At 46.3% G+C, this 26,585-nt stretch overlaps 1 protein-coding gene across 1 annotated transcript in view; it reads left to right on the forward strand.

Annotated features, from left to right (window-relative positions):
* Window positions 1–812: 812 nt before the first annotated feature.
* The window catches only part of LOC125298861 (protein EFR3 homolog B-like), a gene marked incomplete at its 3' end in the record, with an annotated part of 69,759 nt that continues 43,986 nt past the window's right edge, over window positions 813–26,585 (forward strand). Inside the window, 3 exon segments of the mRNA XM_048249730.1 lie at window positions 813–1,005; window positions 16,337–16,413; window positions 19,405–19,532. Of these exon segments, the coding sequence (XP_048105687.1) occupies window positions 927–1,005; window positions 16,337–16,413; window positions 19,405–19,532 (284 nt within the window).

The raw sequence follows: 26,585 nt of genomic DNA on the forward strand, positions 1-26,585 counted from the left end.
GCTTAGCTGGAATATCCCACCAAGGTCACGCAGCTGAGCGCTCAGCCACCCATGGAGGACTGACATGTTTTGGATCTCTGGATAAGACACACACACACTTGCGTGCACACACACACACAAACACACACACATACATACACACACACACACTCGCGAACACACACACACACACACACACACACACACCACACACACACACCCATGGAGGACTGACCTGTTGGGCTCTCTGGATCCCAGGAAGCGTGTTCCTGAGTGGGCGCTGGTGATGACGGGGTCGTGTGGAATGCCGCTCCGCTCCTCTCCTGTGTCCTGCCGGGATCGCCCGGGTGTCATTGTGGAAGTGACTCCGTGTTGACTGGACTGGACTGGTCCCAGTAACGCCGTGTTGGCTGGACTGCACTGGTCCCAGTAACGCCGTGTTGATTGGACTGCACTGGACTGCACTGGTCCTAGTAACGCCGTGTTGACTGGACTGCACTGGTCCCAGTAACGCCGTGTTGGCTGCACTGCACTGGTCCCAGTAACGCCGTGTTGGCTGGACTGCACTGGTCCCAGTAACTGACTGTGTGAGCAGCTCAGCCAGGGACCTGCTGAAGGCGGTACCAGTGGGGGGGTGCCAGACGGGTGGTTTAGGGGGCACACAGTCACAGTGTGCCCGGCAGTGTTCTGGTTTTGGGGTGCCAGTGGGTGGTTTAGGGGGCACACAGTCACAGTGTGCCCGGCAGTGTTCTGGTTTTGGGGTGCCAGGCGGGTGGGTTAGGGGGCACACAGTCACAGTGTGCTCGGCAGTGTTCTGGTTTTGGGGTGCCAGTGGGAGAGACTGTGCTGATTTTGGGGTACACAGGGTGCTGATTTAGGGGTACCAGTGGGAAACGCTGTGTATAGGGTTTGGTGGTTTTGGGGTGCGGCGTGTGCCCGCCATCGCCATGGCAACATCTGAGCCCCCGTGCTCTCGTAGGCTGGCACTGGACTGCCGCACGCTCCTGGACCATCGGGTGGGCGGCGGTAAGTAGCGCCAGCACTGCCAGCCTCTCATTGTCTTCTGTGTTCTGTGTTCTGTGTTCTCTGTTCCGTGTTCTCTGTTCCGCATTCTGTTCTTCGCAATAAACCAATTTAGTTTATATTCTTCAGAAGCAGCATTCTATTCAATGATGAGCATTTTTATATTTTTTCATTTATTGTTGATTACAGCCTCACCCAGTGTGAGTGATATTGGAGTTGGGTTAAGAGTCTGTGCATAGCGCAGTGTTATGGAGTGTTATGAAGTCATTTTTGTGTGTCTTTAAATAAAGTTTGACTTTTTTGTCTCACAAAATAAATATATATATATATATATATATATATATATATATATATATATATATATATTATTGCAGATCAGTGCTCTTTGATTTTAAGTCAAAAAGGTTTAGTTAAGAGTTGAAAAAGTTGTGTATAAAAAATGTGAGTTGTGAGAAGAGTCATGTTTCTTTAGTGTGGTGTAGTGTTGCGTTGTGCGGTGCAGTAAAGTATAGTGTAGTGTTGAGCAGTGTAGTGTAGTGTTGCGTTGTGCGGTGCAGTAAAGTGTAGTGTAGTGTTGAGCAGTGCAGTGTAGTGTAGTGTTGCGTTGTGCGGTGCAGAGCAGGACAGTGCTGTGTAGTGTTGGGTTACACAGTGTTAGTGTTAGTGTTCAGTAGTGCAGTGTTGTGTTAGTGTTAGTGCAGTGTTCAGTCGTGTTGTGTTAGTGTTAATGCAGTGTTCAGTCGTGTAGTCTTGTGTAGTGTAGTGTATTGTTAGTGCAGTGTTCAGTAGTGTTGTGTTACAGTGTTAATGCAGTGTTCAGTCGTGTAGTCTTGTGTAGTGTAGTGTTAGTGTTAGTGCAATGTTCAGTAGTGTAGTGTTGTGTTAGTGTTAATGCAGTGTTCAGTCGTGTTGTGTTACAGTGTTAAAGGAATTATCCGAAGTAAAATGCACTTTAGATCAATTTACGGGTGATTGGGAGTACATACGTTGAGTTGACATCAAAATCATGTCATTCGGATGTGTTTTGAGAAAGTTCGATTTTACCGTTTTTAGTCAAAACTTCGTTAGCCTGTTAGTGACCAGGGCATGTCATTTTAAGCTGCTACAAAACGCTATTTTTATACCTCTTCTACAGTTCCAAACAACATTACACTTACGTGGTAGGGAGTAGAGCAGTGGTCTCCAACACGGTGCCCGCGGGACGGCTATGAGGCGCCCCCAGCGCACTTTCTAAAAATAGCCAACAGGTAAGCCTGCAGATCAGCTCTAAGAACACGCTCCATTGTGAAGTTTTCAATAGATATTTAAGTCTAGACCAGAACCATTTTAAGAATGTATGTAGCCATACATCTGTAACATTAAATTGATATTGGTGATACCTTACAAATTGTAGCTGCGTTAAATTTTAGCCTTTGGCTCCAAATCCGTTCCCTTTCAATCTTTAAACAACAGCGGGCGGGCGCGCGCTTCTTTCGCGCATAGACAGTAAAGGGGAAAAACTTGCTTTCGTCTGGTGTAGCCAATGGAAGCATATCTTTGCAAAAGTTCTGTGGCCATTCCATGTTAGATCAAATCACGGTTCTTGCATGATTGTTCAAGGACTGAAAAACAATTGCTTTAGCTCACAGGCCTTTTCTCCTCCGTAGGCTACTGCCGTATAATAGCGCTGCATTATTTTTTGTCAGATCATGGATCATTTCAGGTGTGCAATAACTTTAAAAGGAGTTTTCATATGTTCGGGTGGTGTGGGCGATTACTATTGAAATGTTAAAACCGAATTATCCACTGAAATCAGAACTTAAACAACCCCTGAATTCATAATGGTGGGTGGGTATAAATTGGGTACAAATTTATAACGTTACAAATAACGTTTTTAGTCAAAACTCGTTAGCCTGTTAGTGACCAGGGCATGTCATTTCGCCGCTACAAAACGCTATTTTTATACCTCTTCTACAGTTCCAAACAACATTACACTTACGTGGTGGTGAGTAGAGGGTCCATAAAGCCAAACCGAAGTATCCCGAGGTCTTTATGTAGTCGTTTAGAGAGTCCAGAATGAATTTCATCAAGCCAGTACCTTTCGAAATGTTGCTGCTGCAGCTGGCATCTTTAGGGGAAAGTCCGCGGGGAGTCGATTGCCGAGTGTGGAGTAACACACTCTGGAAATTCACAATTTCGTCGCCGTTTTTTTTCCAGTATTTCCAGTCCAGTATTTCTTTCGAAATTGAAATGAAGTTGTATGCAACAGCAAACCCTAGCTTACTAACAGGTTGGAATTTTTGAAATGTCGTGGCGTGATGTGGTTACAGCGGCGTGATGCAATCGACTCCTACAGACTTTCCCCTAAAGATGCTAGCTGCAGCAGCAACATTTCGGAAAGGTACTGGCTTGATGAAATTCATTCTGGACTCTATCCATCCCGGCTTTAGGGACCCTTTACTCCAGGGGTCTCCAACCTTTTTGGGAATGAGGGCTACATGAAGACCTGAAATCATATGGAGGGCTACTCATTTAAAACAAACATACCCTCACCCCTTTTTTGCGAGGGTAGTCCTCCTAAATAATAGGCCTATGTGATTTTTACTTTTTAAATTATCAATATTGTGCAGGCCTATCGTCTTTATATATTAAGCAACTGTATTTTCAAATTTAATATCAATAACCTATGCAACACTACCAACAGTTTTGTTCAGTTTGTTCATTTCAAAGTTTGCATGGGGATCTAATCTATTTTTTTTTACAAAAAACAAAAAAAAACTATCTTTGTGCAATTAATAATTTGGGTTACAATTTGTACCCAATTTATACCCACCCACCATTATGAATTCAGGGGTTGTTTAAGTTCTGATTTCAGTGGATAATTCGGTTTTAACATTTCAATAGTAATCGCCCACACCACCCGAACATATGAAAACTCCTTTTAAAGTTATTGCACACCTGAAATGATCCATGATCTGACAAAAAAGGGTAATGCACAGTCCTGCTCAGTCATGAGTGCTACCAGACTAGCTGCTTCCTCTGTGCTACCAGACTAGCTGTGCTACCAGACTAGCTGCTTCCGCTGAGCTACCAGACTAGCTGCTCCCTCTGTGCTACCAGACTAGCTGTGCTACCAGACTAGCTGCTTCCGCTGAGCTACCAGACTAACTGCTTCCTCCGCTGTGCTACCAGACTAGCTGCTTCTTCTGTGCTACCAGACTAGCTGCTCCCTCTGTGCTACCAGACTAGCTGCTTCTTCTGTGCTACCAGACTAGCTGCTTCCGCTGTGCTACCAGACTAGCTGCTTCTTCTGTGCTACCAGACTAGCTGCTTCTTCTGTGCTACCAGACTAGCTGCTTCCTCCGCTGTGCTACCAGACTAGTTGCTTCTTCTGTGCTACCAGACTAGCTTCCTCTGTGCTACCAGACTAGCTGCTTCCACGGTGCTACTGTGCTACCAGACTAGCTGCTTCCTTCGCTGTGCTATCAGATTAGCTGTGCTACCAGACTAGCTGCTTCCTCTGTGGTACCAGACTAGCTTCCTTTGTGCTATCAGAGTAGCTGCTTCCGCTGTGTGCTATCAGGACTAGCTGCTTCCTCTGTGCTACCAGACTAGCTGCTTCCTCTGCTACCAAACTAGCTTCCTCTGTGCTATCAGATTAGCTGCTTCCGCTGTGCTACCAGACTAGCTGCTTCCTCTGTGCTACCAGACTAGCTGTGCTACCAGACTAGCTGCTTCCTCTGCTACCAGACTAGATGCTTCCGCTGTGCTACCAGACTAGCTGCTTCCTCTGTGCTACCAGAATAGATGCTTCCGCTGTGCTACCAGACTAGCTGCTTTCTCTGTGCTACCAGACTAGCTGCTTCCGCTGTGCTACCAGATTAGCTGCTTCCTCTGTGCTACCAGACTAGCTGCTTCCGCTATGCTACCAGATTAGCTTCCTCTGTGCTACCAGACTAGCTGCTTCTGCTGTGCTACCAGACTAGCTGCTTCCGCTGTGCTACCAGACTAGCTGCTTCCGCAGTGCTACCAGACTAGCTGCTTCCTCTGTGCTACCAGACTAGCTGTGCTACCAGACTAGCTGATTCCGCTGAGCTACCAGACTAGCTGCTCCTCTGTGCTACCAGACTAGCTGTGCTACCAGACTAGCTGCTTCAGCTGAGCTACCAGACTAGCTGCTTCCTCTGTGCTACCAGACTAGCTGCTTCGCTATGATCCCAGATTAGCTTCCTCTGTGCTATCAGACTAGCTGCTTCCGCTGTGCTACCAGACTAGCTGCTTCCACTGTGCTACCAGACTAGCTGCTTCCTCTGTGCTAGCAGACTAGCTGCTTCCGCTGTGCTACCAGACTAGTTGCTTCCTCTGTGCTACCAGACTAGCTGCTTCCGCTGTGCTACCAGACTAGCTGCTTCTTCTGTGCTACCAGACTAGCTTCCTCTGTGCTACCAGACTAGCTGCTTCCTCTGTGCTAGCAGACTAGCTGCTTCCGCTGTGCTACCAGACTAGTTGCTTCCTCTGTGCTACCAGACTAGCTGTGCTACCAGACTAGCTGCTTCCTCTGTGCTAGCAGACTAGCTGCTTCCACTGTGCTACCAGACTAGTTGCTTTCTCTGTGCTACCAGACTGGCTGTGCTACCAGACTAGCTGCTTTTAAAACTGTGCTACCAGACTAGCTGCTTCCGCTGTGCTACCAGACTAGCTTCTTCCTCTGTGCTACCAGACTAGCTTCTTCCGCTGTGCTACCAGACTAGCTGCTTCCGCTGTGCTACTAGACTAGCTGCTTCCGCTAGCTGCTTCCTCTGTGCTACCAGACTAGCTGTGCTACCAGACTAGCTGCTTCCGCTGTAGGTGTACCGATCTGTAAGAGCCTCCCAAATGACTGATCAACAAATAGCTGTATTTTTGTTTTGTTTTTTGAAAAGTTTGCATTCAGTAGCTGTATTTTGTGTTTGTGTGTATTTGGCTGCTGGAGATTACATCACGATGGCTTGTACAGAAACACACACAAACACACACGCACAGGCAATTAAAAATGGTTTTGGACTCGTGCTATAAAGTGCCATATTCGTTGTGGTGAGAGAGAGAGGGAGAGAGAGGCTGTGGGAATAAGAATAATAAAAAGGATGAGACTCAAGGGCAGGAGGAAACCAGGAACAGAGGAGGAGGAGTCTGCAGCTCACTCAGCCTGGCATGAATGAACACTCCTGCACTCTCTCTCCTTTCTCTCTCTCTCTCTCACCTTTTTCTCTTCTCAATCTTTCACATTCCAAGAGCTTTTCTGGCATGACTCTCCCTGCTCCATCTTTCTCTCTCTCTCTCTCTCTCTCTCCTTCCTCGCTCACTCTCCTCTCTTTCTGTCTCTCACAATCTTTCTTATAATTTCCTTTCCTGTTTGTGTGCGTGTGTGTGCAAGGAGTGCGCACTATCCCCTGGAGGTAGCAGCTCTTTGTAGCAACATGCAGAAAAACCCACAAGGTCATCAGTGCCCTGTAGAGAGAGGGGTGGGGGGGGACTAGAGAGAGGGTTGGTGTGTGGGAGAGCGAGGATTGGTGTGTGTGTGTGAGAGCAGTAGAGCGAGGATTGGTGCGTGGGAGAGAGTGTGCGTGTGTGAGAAGGAGAGCGAGGATTGGTGCGTGTGTGTGTGTGTGTGAGAGCAGTAGAGCGAGGATTGGTGCGTGGGAGAGAGTGTGCGTGTGTGAGAAGGAGAGGCGGAGGCTGTTTGCTGGTCACAGCAGGCAGGCTCATCTAGCCGCTCATCAGTGTGTGTGTGTGTGTGTGTGTGTGTGTTTGAGACCGTCAGAGTATCTCCTGACAGGACTTGGCATGCATGCCCGCATGCTTGTGTGTATGTGTGCGCGTGCATGAAGGCTGAAGTGTGTGTGTGTGCGCGTGCATGAAGGCTAAAGTGTGTGTGTGTGTATAAACGCTTGTTTGGCTGCTCCAATTATTCACCTCCACTTCCTGAGGATCTACTTCTTTGGAGATCTTCAGTCATGTATGGTAAGGAATCCATAGAAATATATGTGTGTGTGTGTGTGTGTGTGTGTTTGAACTTGGCTGTGGTCGTCAGCTGAGCTTTCACTGTTTGATTCTCTTCAGCTTGAATGGCAGCATACCTCTGGTTTGTGTGTGTGTGGTGTGTGTATGGTGTGTGTGTGTGTTCTGTTCTTTTCTGTTCTGTGTGTTCCTTGCAAACTTCCCATACAGGCTCTGCAAGGCTCACACTACCATGGGAAAGCTGTAGCCATCTTAAAGAACTCTGTGTGTGTGTGTGCGCGCGCGCACTCTATAATCCTGGTATGAGACTTAATTTAAATTTATATTAGTTTGTTATGTTTTGTTGTGCACTGGTGTAATAATTGTGTGTGTGTGTGTGTGTGTAGGAGGTCAGTAGTGAGTCCAGTCCACGTGCACTGGAGTAAATTGATTTTCTGAGTGTGTGTGATCAACTCCACTCCACTGAACTGCTGCTGGCTAAGGCATGCAGAAGAAATTTGCCCTGTGTGTGTGTGTGTAAGAGATGCTAAGATGGAGGATCAAGTGTTTTTTGACAGCTGAGATTCTCTCCACTGATTAGTCTGTGAATCAAACACTGTAAATTGTGTGTGTGTGTGCATGTACGTGTGTGTGTTTGAGACTGAGAGAGTGTGTGTGGGTGTGTGTGTGTGAGTGTGTGTGGCCCCGATCCATGTTGCATCATGTTGCTGTAAATGTGCTAATCAATTCTCAATCATTAGACACTCCAGTTCTCTCTCCTCCTCTCCTCTCCTCTCCTCTCCTCTCCCAGTTCTCTCTCTCCTCCTCTCCCTCTCCCCTCCTCTTCCAGTTCTCTCTCTCCTCCTCTCCTCTCCTCTCCTCTCCCAGTTCTCTCTTTCCTCCTCTCCCCTCCTCTCCTCTTCTAGTTCTCTCTCTCCTCCTCCTCCCCTCCTCTTCCAGTTCTCTCTCTCCTCCTCTCCTCTCTCACTATGCGTACACACACGCTGCCGACTTGAGCTTCCAAAGCTCTGGTGCTCCCTAATCAGAACACTTGTCAAAAAAGTCCAGGGAAGCTTTGGGCGGCTTTGGCAGCTCTGGCGTGACCGCGTGTTGCGTTCCATCATGGTCTATCTTAATGCTTTATTCTATTAGATTGGTTGCTGGTGGATTTGGTGGCTGAACGGCGTCATAGCTCATTACCATAAAAGTTGACTGACTTTCCAACTTTCTGCTTGGCTCAAGTTGCTGAAGGCGCCCAAAACGCGGCGCCCCCAGTTGGCAGCTTCTGGCAGCTGAGAGAAGCTGGCTTCCATTGAAAATGAATGACTTCCTGACTATTTGGAAGCTCAAGTCGGCGGCGGTGTGTACATACAGTCAGTCAGTCAGTCAGTCAGTCAGTCAGTCTGAGTGTGTTGGGTGTGTGTGAGGGTGTTGGGTGTGTGTGAGTGTGTTGGGTGTGTGTGTATGAGTGTGTTGGGTGTGTGTGTATGAGTGTGTTGGGTGTGTGTGAGGGGTGTGTGTGAGGGTGTTGGGTGTGTGTGTGTGTGTGTGAGTGTATTGGGTGTGTGTGAGGGTGTTGGGTGTGTGGTTCTGTGTTGGGTGTGTGTGAGGGTGTTGGGAGTGTAATTTTCCACTCTAATGTTCTACTGTTCTCCCATACATCCAGTCGGTTAAGATGTTCGGAAAGGTTACCGTCCCCCACGAGGGGGAAAGCATGCTAACCTCACACAATGGAAGTCAATGGGCGAACTAGCTAACAGTTAGACTTTATACATTGGATTTTACATTCAGGTGGAGTTCTGCTTGTTTCTAAACACAATGAATTTGAAGGAATTGTGTTTGCTTAACTGCCAGTGTATGCTAACAACTTAATTCACCTCGATTGCCCAATGTTGACGACAAATTTCTCTAGGAGGCTATATTCAATGGTAGCATCATTAGGTTGCAACCTGGCTAACTTTATATCGTCAGTGTAACATAACCAACTGGGTACACATTACTTGTTAAAACTATTCCCATTGTAGGGGAATGTGCATTCATGTGAGAATAAATTCAGATGCAACTACAGTATGTGATGTTAAGGCAAAGGGTTAGCTTGCTAAACCAAAGCTACACAATCCGGCCATTGAAAGCAGTTCTACAATGAGTACACTCGAGACAGTTCTGGCCGTTTAACTGGAATTAGCAAAATGGGGAACTTAATGTTACCCTTAACCTCCCTTGACACACAGATAGCTCTCAGTTGAAACGCATTTGTGCCGCTTAGTGATGTTTGCTAAAAGATTTAATATTTTATAGGTGCTTTTCTGTACTGGGCCGGGTGCACCTCCATTAGATTACATGCAGTTTAAAACTAATGTTTTCCCTCGCTGTTCAGCCACGGTAAATCAAGTATGGGGAACTGGGGGCTGTAACCACGATTATGACTAGTTACCGACTGTATGTATTCGTTAAGGATGATGCAATAATAGGCTAATAAATCTCTTTTCCTGAATCCAACAGTTTTCAGCACCGGTTTTCTCCTCAGAGACAGTAAATAAATGTTTTTTTCCTGCTTATTCAAAGTAGCCTTTAAAGGACACCACCTCGCTCGGTTCGAAGCTCTTTCCTTTTCTTGCATCTTCACATGGTTTTCATGTTTCTTCTCACCGTTTCCACATTATAATGCTTACCATCGCTTGTTAACAATCGCTAGTGTTTCGCTATCTGCTCCCTGTGCTGTGGATGCAGGATGGAAACTGATCCACTGTCGGCATGGCACGATACACTGAACTGGTAAGCTGGATATTCTTTCTACAGACAGTAGGGCGGTTTTAGAGAGTCTCTTATTCGCCTCCCGTAATGAGTCATTTAACCATATGTACCACTTACTTAAGATAGGTAATTACACGTAAAATAACAATCTAAAACGCTGTTCGGTTTTTGACTTTGACTTTGACTTTGACTTTGCCTCAACCTAATAAAACTTATTTTTTTCGGCTATTTTGCACGCTACCCTTGATTGTACTATCTGGCTACACAGCTACAGTAATTGCTCTTGTTAAAAGTTAACCGGTGTGGTTTACTTCAATAAAACGGAGGTGATGGTGACAAGGTTTATACTATATGCAAGACCGCCTGGCTGCGCTTAGTAAACGCTTTTTTGACCAAAAAAAGCTGTTGGGCCCGCGGACGCCGATCCTTAACCAAATACCCTATGCCTGAGTGAGGCGAGCATCCTGAGACTGATTGATCAGATATCTCGATCTCTTTTTTCTGATTTTATTCCTGATTCTCGATTCTATTTCTTGCTTTTTTCTTTCTTTCTGCCTCTGTGCCATATAATCCTGTTTCACTACACACACACACACATCATCATCACACACTCAATATCAATGTCATCATACATACTGTATATCTGCTGTTTGGATGTGTGTGTGTTTACTGAGTGCCTTTTACATGCAGCTGCAGTATTCTCCATGTACCATCACTCTTTACCTTCTGCTGTGTGTGTGTGTGTGTGTGTGTAGTGTGGTACAGATGGAAGAATCAAACTGAGGACAACCAAACACACACACACGGATACACGGATACTCTTTCTCACTCACACTCACAGATCAGAGGGTAAACAGCCTCCATGTGGCGTGTGTGTGTGTGTGTGTGTGTGTTGTGTGTGTTGTGTGCACCTCTCCTCTTTCCCTCTGTAATCTCTCTGTGCCTTGGGAACTTTGAGCAGAAATCTCAGAGGGATCTTGGGAAATGTAAATGTGGGAAGCTCACAGAATGTACCCCCCCCCCCCCCCCCCCCCCCCACACACACACACCCTGGTTCCTGATTGGCTGCTATTCTTAGCTGCCGGGCGCCGTAGGAACAGAGGCGGACTCGGGGCACGTTGGTTTCACAGGCCTCCGTCTGACTGAGGGGCAGCAGAATCACGGAATGCCTCAGCTTGGCCAATCAGCACTTAGCATCTGTTCCCCTCCAACCCCATGCTGTGTCAGTACACATGCACCTGCCAGTACAGCATCAGAGAGGAGCAGTCAACACACACACACACACACACACACACACACACACACACACACACACACACACACACGCACCTGCCAGTACAGCATCAGAGAGGAGCGGCCTGGTCTACACACACACACACACACACACATGCACACACACACACACATGCACACACACACACTGAGATGCCCGCTCCACTCCACAGATGCGGGCACGGCTGTGCCGTGCCACCTGAGATGCCCGCTCCACTCCACAGACGTGGGCACAGCTGTACCGTGCCACCTGAGATGCCCGCTCCGCTCCACAGACGCAGCACAGCCGGGTGCCGCGCCACCCTGAGATGCCATGTGCCCATGCTGCCTCCTCTCAGCAAAGATCAGCCAGAGATACGCCTGTAAACACACACTGAGGCTACAGCCAGGCGTGGCTCATGCGGCTCATGTGCATGCAGGCGCATGCGCGGCTCACTTCTTCCTTCTTCTCTCTCTCTCCTCTTCTCTCTCTCTCCTCCTCCTCCTCTCCTCTCTCATCTCCTCCTCCTCTCCTCTCTCTCTCCTCCTCTCCTCCTCCTCCTCCTCCTCCTCCTCTCCTCTCCTCCTCCTCCTCCTCCTCCTCTCCTCTCTCATCTCCTCCTCCTCTCCTCTCTCCCTACTGCCTCTCTCCTCCTCCTCTCCTCTCCTCTCCTCTCTCCTCCTCCTCCTCCTCCTCCTCTCCTCTCTCATCTCCTCCTCCTCCTCCTCTCCCTACTGCCTCTCTCTCCTCTCCTCTCCTCCTCCTCCTCCTCCTCTCCTCCTCTCCTCTCCTCTCTCATCTCAATGTAGCTCTCCTGTTCTCCTGTTCTCATGTGCTGTGACGAGTGCTCAATGTAGCTCTCCTGTTCTCCTGTTCTCATGTGCTGTGACGAGTGCTCAATGTAGCTCTCCTGTCCTGTTCTCATGTTCTCATGTGCTGTGGCGAGTGCTCAATGTAGGTTCTCATGTGCTGTGTGAGTGCTCAATGTAGGTTCTCATGTTCTCCTGTTCTCATGTGCTGTGACGAGTGCTCAATGTAGGTTCTCATGTTCTCATGTGCTGTGCTCACTTTTCCCTTTCTTCTCTCTCTCTCCTCTTCTCTCTCTCTCCCTCTCTCTCTCCTTTTGTCTCTCTTTCTCTCCCTCTCTCTCCTCTTCTCTCCCTCTCTCTCTTCTCTCTCTCTCTCTCTCTCTCTCTCTCTCTCTCTCTCTCTCTCTCTCTCTCTCTCTCTCCTCCTGTTCTCTTTGTCCCTCATCTTGATGTTGGTGCAGACTGAGTGATGGATAAGTACCCCATGCTGCAGACTCAGTGACTGTGTTGTGTGGTTGGGAGAGTGCTGCAGTGTGTGTGTGTGTGTGTGTGTGGTTGGGAGAGTGCTGCAGTGTGTGTGTGTGTGGTTGGGAGAGTGCTGCAGTGTGTGTGTGTGTGTGTGTGTGTGGTTGGGAGAGTGCTGCAGTGTGTGTGTGTGTGTGTGTGTGGTTGGAGAGTGCTGCAGTGTGTGTGTGTGTGTGTGTGTGGTTGGGAGAGTGCTGCAGTGTGTGTGTGTGTGTGTGTGTGTGTGTGTGGGAGAGTGCTGCAGTGTGTGTGTGTGTGTGTGTGTGTGTGTGTGTGTGGTTGGGAGAGTGCAGTGTGTGTGTGTGTGTGTGTGTGTGTGGTTGGGAGAGTGCTGCAGTGTGTGTGTGTGTGGTTGGGAGAGTGCTGCAGTGTGTGTGTGTGTGTGTGTGTGTGTGTGTGTGTGGTTGGGAGAGTGCTGCAGTGTGTGTGTGTGTGTGTGTGGTTGGGAGAGTGCTGCAGTGTGTGTGTGTGTGTGTGTGTGGTTGGGAGAGTGCTGCAGTGTGTGTGTGTGTGTGTGTGTGTGTGTGTGTGTGGTTGGAGAGTGCTGCAGTGTGTGTGTGTGTGTGTGTGTGTGTGTGTGTTGGGAGAGTGCTGCTGTGTGTGTGTGTGTGTGTGTTGGGAGAGTGCTGCAGTGTGTGTGTGTGTGTGTTGGGAGAGTGCTGCAGTGTGTGTGTGTGTGGTTGGGAGAGTGCTGCTGTGTTTGTGTTTGTGTGTGTGTGTGTGTGTGTGGTTGGGAGAGTGCTGCAGTGTGTGTGTGTGTGTGTGTGTGTGTGTGTGTGTGTGTGTGTGTGTTGTGTGGTTGGGAGAGTGCTGCAGTGTGTGTGTGTGTGTGTGTGTGTGTGTGTGTGTGTGTGGTTGGGAGAGTGCTGGTGTGTGTGTGTGTGGTTGGGAGAGTGCTGTGTGTGTGTGTGTGGTTGGGAGAGTGCTGCAGTGTGTGTGTGTGTGTGTGTCTAGGTGATGCCAGTGTGTGTGTGTGTGTGTGTGTGTGTGGTTGGGAGGAGTGCTGCAGTGTGTGTGTGTGTGTGTGTCTGGGTGGTGCGTGTGTCTGGGTGGGTGGTCCGTGGGTGGGTGTGTGTGTGGGGGTGGGTGGTGTGTGCGCGTGTGTGTGTGTTTCTGTGGGATGTTGAGTTTAGTGACTGGTGTTGTTTTGGGGACGGATGTGACTCATCACTGCTGTGGTCTCTCAACCAATCAGCTTCCTTGCTTTCTCCGCACAAAAAGTCAATGGCAAAGCAATTTATGCTCCATGACTTTCCTCAAGGTTTTCAGCTAAGTGGGTGTGTGTGTCTGTGCGTGCGTGCGTGCGTGTGCGTGTGCGTGTGCGTGTGCGTGTGCGTGTGCGTGCGTGCGTGTGTGTGTGTGTGTGTGTGCGTGTGCGTGCGTGCGTGCGTGGCGTGCGTGCGTGTGCGTGCGTGCGTGGCGTGCGTGCGTGTGCGTGTGTGTGTATGCGTGTCGTGTCGCGTGTGGTAATGGCGTCGCGTGTCGCGTCGTAATGCGTCGCGTGTCGCGATGCGTCGCGTGTGTATTATTGATAGCGTCTTGATGTGTGTGTGTACTCTGTGTTCCCCTTATAAAAGCGGGGGAGGAGGTTGAGGGGGCCCCAGTGAAAGGAGATCAGAAAGAGAGGAAAGGGAGAACACACACACTCCCCTCGTCTCTGAGGGCCTGTCCACCGCAGGGGCAGCTTTTTGAGTTAAGCAGAGGTTTTGCTTAAAGTGCTTGGCGTCCAAAAGCGAATCTGTAAGCGCACTGCCGAAACCCTTTTTCCTGAAACCTGGTCCCAGAGTGCAAAAATCTGAAAACGTTTGAGTTTCTTTGGACAGAAGCGAAACCAGCACATCCCGCTAGCATTATCGATGATCATCGCTACACCTCAACTGCCCTGGACTTGCACTTTTGGTATTGCCTAACAATACTAGTTTTCATACATGACATTACCTATGATTACACTCCATTAAGATAAATATCACAACTGGTGCTGCATGGCGCCGCTTATGACTTGGTGGACTGAACACTGTTTTTCGGTGTTTTTTATGCATTCTAGCTACTGTCAGTGGCCGAGAGAACTTAAGTTATTAGGAAGGAAAGTCGGTGTAAGTTTAGGCTACATTAATTTGTCGTAGTGCCAGTGTCATTCATTTATTTTACATGTCTTACAACATATATACATGCATTCACAGTCGAGGTGAAATCAGATATAAGCATACAAAGGCGCTTAGAACTCACGTTAAAGCCGATGGTAGCACACTGAATGCAAATGTGCGATTTGATGCAGGCAAGCGTATTGACTGTTACTAACGAAGGTTTTATAGCAATATTATAAATGTGGCGACAGAATAGCCTAGAACTTGGGTAAGCCTTGCGTTTAGTAGCCCTAATTGCGGTGATAGCCAAAACTAATGTGAATCCACGGACTATCCTACAACCAAAGAAAGTAAAAGGTGATTAGTAGGCCTACCTGCGTTTAGCCAAATAAAGGGGCGGGACTGCACCCTTCACAAACCGTAAAATAAAGTTTATTAGTTTTACAGTTGACAGTTCACCATCAGTCCACACAAACAATTCTGGTTTTCTTGCACTAGCCATTTTAATTAGTAGCCTATTCTGTCTGTTTGTAAAGCACAAACTTTGGTCAATTTCTGTAAAGAAACAGTGCCACCTATAGGCCTGGGGTATGAAATAGCGTGTTGAGTAGGTGTTGAGATGGATCGTTTGGGCATAAATATTCTTGTCACGGTTCCAGGGAAGGCGGAGGAAAAAAGGTGGTTTGTGCACGTGTGGACTAGGCCTGAGATGAGACACACACACTCTCCTTGTCTCTGAGACCACACACAGGCTCTCCTTGTCTCTGAGACCACACACACACTCTCCTTGTCTCTGAGACCACACACACACACTCTCCTTGTCTCTGAGACCACACACACACACTCTCCTTGTCTCTGAGACCACACACACACACTCTCCTCGTCTCTGCTGGTCGTCCCCAGAGCAGTGAAGCACAGGTCAGAGGTCACAGGTCAGAGGTCAAGCTGCTTTCACACCAGAGCAGGTGAAGTGGACAGAGGCCAGTGGAGATGTGACCATAATAGGTTGGGGTTTGTGTTAGATAAAGGCCAGTTTGGGGCAGTCTCGTCCGCTTGTTTCTCTGTGTGTGTGTGTGTGTGTGTGTGTGTGTGTGTGTGTGTGTGTGTGTGTGTGTGTGTGTGTGTGTGTGTTGGCGCCTGAGCCGCACACTCACACCAGGAGCTCACCGTTAAACCAAAGCACATTAGCTTCACAGAACTTCACACAGCCAGTTATTTATAGACCTCCCTTTTTCCAAACTCTTTCCCCTCACTCTGTTCTCTCTCTCCCTCTCCATCTCTCTCTCTCTCTCTCTCTCTCTCACTCTCTCACTCTCTCTCCTATGTCTGTCTGTCTCCGTCTCTTATCTTTCCTGTTTTAGACACAGCAGGGCAGTCGTGGCCTACTGCGCTTTGTAACTGGAGGGTTGGCGGTTCGAACCCTGACCAGTAGGCACGGCTGAAGTGCCCTTGAGCAAGGCACCTAACCCCTCACTGCTCCCGGCGCTGCTGTTGTTTGCAGGCAGCTCACTGCGCCGGGATTAGTGTGTGCTTCACCTCACTGTGTGTTCACTGTGTGCTGTGTGTGTTTCACTAATTCACGGATTGGGATAAATGCAGAGACCAAATTTCCCTCACGGGATCAAAAGAGTATATATCTCTCTCTGTCTCTCTCTCTTTTCCTCATGTCACTTCCTGCCTTTGTGATTATGTAAGATATAGGGCAGACATGTTCAGCTCAGTAGGATGGAACTAAACACCGATGACCGTCATCAAAGTCACAAAATGGCTGAAAGATAACGTTTATGTCTTTCCCCTCTCTCCCTTCCAACCCCATTCTCTCTCTCTCTCCCTCTCTCTCTCTTTCTCTCTCCATCTCTCTCTCTCTCTCTCCCTCTCTCTCTCTTTCTCTCTCCATCTCTCTCCCTCTCTCTCTCTTTCTCTCTCCATCTCTCTCTCCTTATCTGCCCCTGCAGGTGTGTGTGGCTGTTGCGGGGCCCTGAGGCCGCGCTATAAGAGGCTGGTGGATAACATCTTCCCCGAGGACCCCGAGGTGAGGAGCCCATCTGACTGCCCGACTGAAAGCCTGACCTGACTCATAACCACTCAGAGTGCACTCTCACCTCTTACGTAACAACACACACACAGACAGACACAGACAGACACAGACAGACACAGACAGACACAGACAGACACAGACAGACACAGACAGACACAGACAGACACAGACAGACACAGACAGACTGTCTGTCTGTCTGTCTGACACACACACACACACACACACACCTTACCCCTATCTGCTCAACATTCAGATGGCAGTCCTGACTCCTAGAGGAGAACTCTTTAACTTGAACACACACACACACACACACACACACACAGGAGTGTTCATGACTTATGGAGGAAAACTCTTTAACTTGACACACACACACACACACACACACACACAGGAGTGTTCATGACTCATAGAGGAAAACTCTTTAACTTGAACACACACACACACACACACACACACACACACACAGGGTGTTCATGACTCATAAGGGAGAACTCTTTAGCAGACACACACACACACACACAGGGTGTTCCACGACTCATGGGAGAACTCTTTAACTTGAACAACACACACACACACACACACACACAGGAGTGTTCATGACTCATAGAGGAGAACTCTTTAACTTGAACACACACACACACACACACACACACAGGAGTGTTCATGACTCATAGAGGAGAACTCTTTAACTTGACACACACACACACACACACACACACACACACACACACACACACACAGGAGTGTTCATGACTCATAGAGGAGAACTCTTTAACTTGACACACACACACACACACACACACACACAGGAGTGTTCATGACTCATAGAGGAGAACTCTTTAACTTGAACACACACACACACACACACACACACACCCACAGTGACACAGTAATGAAATGGGGCTTTAATTTTGAGAATCCCGGAGGGAGGGAACCCTGTGTGATGGTTAATCACTGACCGTGTCTGTTAATCACTGACCGTGTCTGTTAATCACTGACCGTGTCTGTTAATCACGACACCAGAGTCAGCTTGAGATCAATATGCACACGCCCTCAGTCTCATCTATCAGTCTATCAGTCTCCTCTATCAGTCATCAGTCTCCTCTATCAGTCTCCTCTATCAGTCTATCAGTCTCCTCTATCAGTCTATCAATCTCCTCTATCAGTCTCCTCTATCAGTCTATCAGTCTCCTCTATCAGTCTATCAGTCTCCTCTCAGTCTATCAGTCTATCAGTCTACTCTATCAGTTTCTGAGAGCAGAAGTCACACCCTTCTACTTCTGGTCCATGGGACCTATTTTTCGAAAACATATGAACGGGAGTCAATGGAATTTGAATTGTGCAGGGTTCTCACGGGTCGTGGAATATCATGGAATTTTGGAAAGTCTATTCCAGATATGGAAAGTCAGGGAATTTTATATTTTTTTGGGCAAAGTCATGGAATAGGCTATCAGGGAATTTTGTTGTAGCAGTTTAAACTTTAATTGCCATTAATACAAATATTTCCACGCAGAAGTGAGGGTATAGCTGGTTATTAGCTTTACTGCTTGCTTGAGTAGCCCTCTGATATTTTGTGTTGAATTTGGGGAAACCAATTGTTTTTTCAACTGCTGTTATCTGTGATAGTGTTAGCCTAACAGAATTACTCATGATCTATTTTAGTCTGAAAGTTAGCGATTAGTTGGTGTTATCGATTAGCATTGTCATTGTCTGCTGAACCTGGCCATGGATAGCATAGCGTTAGCCTTAAAACATTCACACAAACCGACAGCATGACTGGGATGTGATCAAATGGCCAACTAGCATGTCATGCATGCGCAGCACATTCATTACAATGATAACATTGCCTGTGTCACGGAACAGGCAGTTTGGTATTTTCAGAATTATGTGCTGTGTAATGTCAAGCATCCCAGGAAGCTCTTGGCATCTTGTCAGACAGGTTTGAGTTGGTATTTAAATCATATCCGTTGGCAGCTTGGCAGGCAGGTGTGAGTTGTTGGTGTTTAAATCATATCCGTTGGCAGCTTGGCAGACAGGTGTGAGTTGTTGGTGTTTAAATCATATCCGTTGGCAGCTTGGCAGACAGGTTTGAGTTGTTGGTGTTTAAATCATATCCGTTGGCAGCTTGGCAGACAGGTGTGAGTTGTTGGTATTTAAATCATATCCGTTGGCAGCTTGGCAGGCAGGTGTGAGTTGTTGGTATTTAAATCATATCCGTTGGCAGCTTGGCAGACAGGTGTGGGTTGTTGGTATTTAAATCATATCCGTTGGCAGCTTGGCAGACAGGTGTGAGTTGTTGGTATTTAAATCATATCTGTTGGCAGCTTGGCAGACAGGTGTGAGTTGTTGGTATTTAAATCATATCCGTTGGCAGCTTGGCAGCTGGTAGTTCTAGTGCACTGTTGCCTCCAAGGGACTGTATGGTGAAGGGGCAAATAAAAACCGTTTGCCCTCAGAGGAGCAACGTGAGGGGGTAAATTAGAGACTCTTTACTCCCAGGGCAGCAGGATGAGGGGGCAAATAAACCCCAGGGCAGCAGGATGAGGGGGTAAATTAGAGACTCCCAGGGCAGTGGGGTGAGGGGACAAATAAAGACTGTTCACTCCCAGAGCAGTGGGGTGAATTGAAGCCCTGGCTCAGCAGTGTGGGGGGAGTTGTGTTGATCTCCATTGATTGGTATCTCAGTAATCAGATTAATGAGGTCTGAAATGAGCACAGACGCCTGAGTGACCTGCATCAGTAGAGCAGAGGGCGTGTGCGTGTGTGCGTGCGTGTGTGTGTGTGTGTAATGCAGCGTGTCTTGGCGTAATGCGCGTGTGTGTGTGTGTGTGTGTGTGTGTGTGTGTGTGTGTGTGTGTGTGTGAGAGGGCTGGTAGGTGTGTGTATGAGCTGCAGTGCTCTAGTTGCTTTAGAACTTCTCGTTTGTGGTGTGTTTTGGACTTGGAGTTCTGCAGAGTCTGATTGTGTGTGTGTGTGTGTGTTCAGGATGGCCTAGTGAAGGCCAACATGGAAAAGCTGACATTCTACGCCCTGTCTGCGCCGGAGAAGCTGGACCGGATCGGAGCCTACCTGTCGGAACGTCTGTCCCGTGATGTGGCCCGACACCGATATGGGTAAGGAGGGGTGACGACACGACACACACCAACACACACCAACATGGGAGAGGATGGGCGACGACACAACACACACCAACACATACCATCATGGGAGAGAAGGGGTGACGACACAACACACAACAACATGGGAGAGAAGGGGTGACGACACAACACACAACAACATGGGAGAGAAGGGGTGACGACACAACACACACCAACACATACCATCATGGGAGAGAAGGGGTGACGACACAACACACAACAACATGGGAGAGAAGGGGTGACGACACAACACACACCAACACATACCATCATGGGAGAGAAGGGGGTGTGACACAACACACAACAACATGGGAGAGAGGGGACGACACAGCACACAACAACATGGGAAGGGTGTGACACAACACACACCAACACATACCATCATGGGAGAGAAGGGGTGACGACACAACACACAACAACATGGGAGAGAAGGGGTGACGACACAACACACACCAACACATACCATCATGGGAGAGAAGGGGTGACGACACAACACACAACAACATGGGAGAGAAGGGGTGGTGACACAACACACACCAACACATACCATCATGGGATGGGGAGAAGGGGTGTGACACAACACACAATAACATGGGGAGAGAAGGGGTGTGACACAACACACAACAACACATACCATCATGGGAGAGACACAACACACACCAACACATACCAACATGGGAGAGAAGGGGGGTGACACACAACACACACCAACACATACCATCATGGGAGAGAAACAACACAACACACAACAACATGGGAGAGAAGGTGTGACACACACACACACCAACACATACCATCATGGGAGAGAAGGGGTGACGACACAACACACAACAACATGGGAGAGAAGGGGTGACGACACAACACACACCAACACATACCATCATGGGAGAGAAGGGGTGACGACACAACACACAACAACATGGGAGAGAAGGGGTGACGACACAACACACACCAACATGGGAGAGAAGGGGTGACGACACAACACACACCAACATGGGAGAGAAGGGGTGACGACACAACACACACCAACATGGGAGAGAAGGGGTGACGACACAACACACACCAACATGGGAGTGTTCTTTTATTTCTGCCCCACCACACTAGGGACGGCTTAATGATAAGCTTTATTTGTATAGCACCTTTTATACACAGAATGCAGCTCAATGTAGGTATAATCAGTATGTAGGAAATAATGGAAAATAAACTGTAACCATTCCAAAAATGATCACCATATGTTGTCAGAGAGTAAGGAAACACGATGAATTGAAGTAATGGCTTATTTGACAACATCATTTTACTCTTATTTTACTCTAACCCGTAAAACCCATGAAAAAAAATGAGTTACGGGGCGGAATCTCTTGGAATTTTCGTTTATGTTTTGAACGATTAATTCTAGAATAGCGTATTAATAATGGGCTAGCACGTCCTCCTATTTGGGTTGCCAAATTAGCAAAGGCCAACTGTCAACAGCTGTCAGTTGTAGTCATGAACGCCTACGAGAGGCAGGCAAATTTCCAAAATTAAAAATTAAGTGGACATCGGAGGAGCTTCCTGAGATGGTGACGTCTTCGTCAAACGAAGAATATCAAGTCTGACGCAGAGCTGGCCATATTTCTCCACAACAGGTAGCCTAGGCTAAACTTCATCTGCATCGCTAACTTCAGCTAAAAATGTTACGTTGGTTAGAGAGGTATTTTTTGTTTTCATTGTTTCCTTAATGTGTAGCTGGGTCATGGTTGGAGAAACGTTAAAGCAGCTGCAGGTCAACTAACGTTACTCATTACATCTGGCAACCCAGAAGAGGCTCGCGTCTGGTAGTCTTGAGAACGTTCACCAGTATTTTGATTTTGGCCTGCAGAACGTTCGGTAACAATCCTACAAATCGCACCTTTAACCCTTAAAGGAGTACCGTCACACCGGTGTGACGGGAATGTTGGGAAATGAACATTCTAAAGAATATCTGGGTTCATTGAATTCAACATAGAATTTTAGAACCTTCAATTGTTGCGGAACTTAGAATGTTCAAAAACCTACACCTTTAAGGGTTAAGGTGCCAATCCCAACATTCTAAATGTGCTCCAACAAACACCAACAAACCCAACATTCTAAATGTGCTCCAACAAACACCAACAAACCCAACATTCTAAAGGTGCTCCAACAAACACAAAGTTTTAAAAATAATAAAATAGAGAAGAATCAATCATTCCTCTTCATTGCTGCAGCTGTTTATGATCCAATCAGCAACATATCAGAAATACTTAGTAGTATATATATATATATATACATATACATATAGGCTTTGCTAACAAATGCTTAGGCCCCGCTGATGCGGACTCTAAGCGGTTAGCCTTAGTATGATCTTAGTATGCGTTGATGCGGACTCTAAGCGGTTAGCCTTAGTATGATCTTAGTATGCGTTGTGATAATATGACTTTACATACAGATGTTTAAGAAACCCAGCGACTGGCAGCCTTAACCCTTAACCCCCTACAAGCACACCAAGCAAGGAAAAACTCCCATATTCCAGGAAGAAACCTTGAGCAGAACCTGACCTTAATAGGGGGAGCCCATCTGCTTCTGGCTGGCTGCAGCTCTAATGGCAGCAGTCACATGTAGAATAATCTGAACAAGTACCATATTTTCCGGACTATAAGTCACACTTTTTTTCATAGTTTGGCTGGTCCTGCGACTTATAGTCAGGTGCGACTTATATATGAAAAAATATATAATTGAACATGTTTTTAAATGTTAATTTATATTAACTGACATGAACCCTACGTGAAACATTACGTCTACAGCCGCGAGAGAGCGCTCTCAAATGCACAAGTCCTGTGCACTTTCAGTCAGAGATTAGTGCTTTCCCTTGCAGCACAGCACACGAATGAATGAATGAAAGGGTGGACACCTTATCTCGCAATAAGTGGATGGCAATCGAAATTCCCGACACTATGAAACTTAATAGTAAGCCATTAAATACCCCACAGATTTCAGTGGTCATCAGTCCCGATATTTAGCAATATAATCAACAGTCCAAACGTAAATTAAATCTCAAATTAAACATCTGCTTTTGATAGCCTACCCATGCCGCTCCAAACGAAAAGTAGGCCTATGTCTCACAATAAAACGCAAGAAATAAAGGACTATATTATAGCTGACTCGAATACAAACCATGGCCAAATAAAGGTGCTGTGCTTTGCGCAGCCTAAATTTGAGGATTTACGAGTCTCCTAAACATTCCTCACCTGTTATCTAGACATGCATGAAAACATTTGAAAACAAAACGCACTACCATGTAATATTTGATCGCTGTTTTGCTACTAATTATCTTTCACGTAATGAATATGCACAGAAAGTGAAAGTAGGCCTAATGTGCGCTCCGTGTCTGTAGCTGTCTGTTCACTTCCGCAATCGAACGTCAAATAGAGAAGTCATCCATGTTCTCTACGTTATACCCTAGGCGGTCATGCTTCTGTATTTGCAAAATTCCTGACGGTTCCTGATCGCTAAATGTTTGTTTTCCTTTCCTGTCGATAGCGGTTGATGTTGAAGCACCTAGGCTATAATCTGACTTCAGCGGTGACAAATCCTGCTGAGAGAGAGAGAGAGAGAGAGCAACGAAAGAGAGGCACCCCCAAAGTGGTCCTGCGCGCGCGTGTGTGTGTGTCTGCATGGGGTTCAATCGAAGTCAGAGTTGGTCCGTCAATAGTCCCGCATTCAGGCCGCTCCATTATTATATTAATGTCAGACAGGCAGTGGTGGAGGAAGTACTGAAACTCAGTACTTAAGTAAAAGTACAAATACACAGAGAAATATTTACTTTAGTAAAAGTAAAAGTACCACAATGACAACTCTACTTAAGTAAAAGTAAAAAGTACCTGCTTTTAAATGTACTTTAAGTATTTGCATAAGTCAAAGTCAAAGTCAAAGTCAGCTTTATTGTCAATTTCTTCACATGTTCCAGACATACAAAGAGATCGAAATTACGTTTCTCACTATCCCACGGTGAAGACAAGACATATTTGACCAATTTTAAGTCCACAGACAAACATAACATTCAAGTAAAAACAAAAAGTAAGTAAATAAGTAAATAAAGAGGGCACATATAATAATAATAATGAAAAAATAAGAGCAGCAAAATTTTGTTGAAATTGTGCATAGACAGTCAATAAAATACTAGTGCAAATACTGTAAAATACTATAAAATACTGTTTGACCTAAGTAATAAAGAATAAAGAAAGTGGCATAGTGGTGCAAGTTATGTAAGAGCAGCAGAAGTGTTGTGTTTTCAGGACAACAACACCAAGTTGTAAAAAGTGTACAAGTGTGCAAGTGTTCAAGTGTGCAGGTGGAGTAGTGCAGGCGGCCATTGTGGGTCCAATGTCCAGGATGTTATGTAGCTGAGGGTGGGGGGAGAGGAGGGAGAGAGTATATAATGATTTATTCTCTTAATATCTATATTCTAAAAGGACAAATCAGTATGGGCTGTGGCATTTTAATTAGTTTTAGGTTATACTCGACTAGATCGTTTTAAGTTAATGCAATTGTGCTTACCATCTGTGGCCCAGTTTACATTCTGACCTACAATTCTAGAGACTGTAATTCTGGTTATCTACTAGGGTGATCTGCTGAGTAATATCATTCAGCAAAACACGAGAGCCTGAAGTTTAACGGGGTAGACAAGGGAAACGTCGGGTGGATCGTAATGCCAATTATGCTGATTGAACAGAAAAGTTGCTGAGAAAGGTGTCTTTATGATTAAGTTCAGTTTCACTTGCGCAGACGCATAGACATTGAATGAGCGCTCACGTTACTACCCCCCAAGTGTAGGCTATGTATCTTTATTTAATCACACACAATTAAGGAATATTTTCCTAATCTGGAAAATGTTACGTTTTTTCCAGCCACCGGTTCATTAATAGTCTACCATTCATTTGTGCCGCAAATGATCAGACGTGTGACAGAAGCATGGGCATAGCCTGTAACTTCGCTGATCCGCGGATAGCAATCTCATCGGAGAGGAGGCCCTAACGCTGCAGATAACAGACAGAGAAAGGCACAGCACACAGTTGCATGTACAATGTAGCCATGGGTCTGGTGAATATAGCCTACCGAATGCAGATGGCTACAAGCTCATGCACGCTTTGCCTGGTATAGACTAGAAGCTTATGTTTCTAAGAATGCACGTAGCGCTCCAGAATCTTTGGTAGCAACCCCCCGGTAAAACAAACGTGTTTGTCAGAGAGAGAAAAAAAAACTGATTATAAAATGTATCGTAAAAAGGAACGATGGTGTTGTAGAAATGTAGCGGAGTAAAAGTACAGATAATTGCTGTAAAATGTAACGAAGTAAAAGTCAAAAGTATGCACTATAAATTTTACTTACAAATACGTGGAAAATTGACTTAAGTACAGTAACGAAGTACTTCGTTACATTCCACCACTGCAGACAGGGTACAGGGTAAAATGTGTGGGAATCTCTCGCATTATGATGGCTAGATTTGCGGAACTTTTATTATGCTCAATACTAAGTAATGATTTATTCGCAATACCTGCAATTCCGCGCTGGAATTTAGACCCTTTTAAATGTGCATCTTTTTTTTCTCTCGCTGTCTCGGAGGTGGCCAGCCAAGCAATTGTTCTGCTGCATGCCAGCCTGTGCCAATATATCGTACAAAATGATTGATTGCATTGCATTCTCCACATTTTCTAGCTACATTTTCATGAACAACAGAGTTAAGTGATTTTTTTGTAAATTGCTATACAATTAGCGTCGGGCCTTGTCAGCAGCCTACGGCTTGCCTCTTGCCACTATTCACTCCTTCTTCTTCATTAACATTCCCTGTAGAATTCTCAATATTTTTGGCCTCAATGTGTAGGCTACAGTTACATAGTCTGTCTGTTCTTAGTCTTGGATTTTGTGAAATACATTTCTAAATATCACCTGCTTGCTGCAGCTTCGGTCTGCACGTCAATTTAAACCCGCATCTTTTTTCTCTCGAAAGCATTTAATCTGCTGCCAGCTTGTATCTCCACATCGTCCAAAATGCTTGATTGCATTGCATTCTCCACATTTTTAGCTACATTTTCATGTACCACATCAGCATTTTTGTTCAGTGAATCTTTTGTAAATTGCTTTACAATTACAGCTTAGGTCCGCCCTTTTGTCTTTTTTCTCTATCGTGAGCATTTAATCTGCTGCCAGCTTGTGACTCCACATCGCCAAAAAGGTTGATTGCATTGTATTCTCCACATTTTTAGCTACATTTTCATGCATCATATCAGCATTTTTGTTCAGTGAATCTTTTGTAAATTGTTTTTATTAATTACTGTCGGCCTATAGGCTCGCTTCGGCCCTGTTCAGTGAATCGCTTTACAAACTGCCATCGTTTTGATTTTTCTTTTTTTTTCTCTCTCGTGAGCATTTAATCTGCTGCCAGCTTGTGACTCCACATCGCCCAAAATGCTTGATTGCATTGTATTCTCCACATTTTAGATACATTTTGGTGCACCTCATGGCATTTTCTTTCAGTGAATCTTTTGCTTTGCAATTACCTTCCTGCCCTCCACTTGGCTGCCTTCACTCCTTCATCTTCATTAATCTTTTTGGCCTCAATAATCCAGTTACATAGTCTCTGTTTTTGGTTTTGGACTTTGTGAAATACATTTCTAAATAAATGCGACTTATATATGTTTTTTTCCTGCTCATGACGCATTTTTTGACTGATGCGACTTATACTCAGGAGCGACTTATAGTCCGGAAAATACGGTACTCCACAAGGTAAGATGAGTTAACTAAAGGCTCTCTTATACAGGTGTATGATGGTAGAGTAGAAGTGCACCATCATCCTCAGCTGCCGCAAGAAGTACATCCTCTGGTGTGCTTTTCTGATGTTAAGCTCCCACTTCAGATCATGTGAGATGATGGTTCCCAGGAAGCGGAAGGACTCCACAGTGTTCACTGTCATGGAGTATGATGGGGACTAGTGAGTTATGGAGTTATGGAGTATGATGGGGACTAGTGAGTTATGGA

Source organism: Alosa alosa, chromosome 8, assembly GCF_017589495.1.
Source record: "Alosa alosa isolate M-15738 ecotype Scorff River chromosome 8, AALO_Geno_1.1, whole genome shotgun sequence".
NCBI classification, from domain to species: domain Eukaryota; kingdom Metazoa; phylum Chordata; class Actinopteri; order Clupeiformes; family Clupeidae; genus Alosa; species Alosa alosa.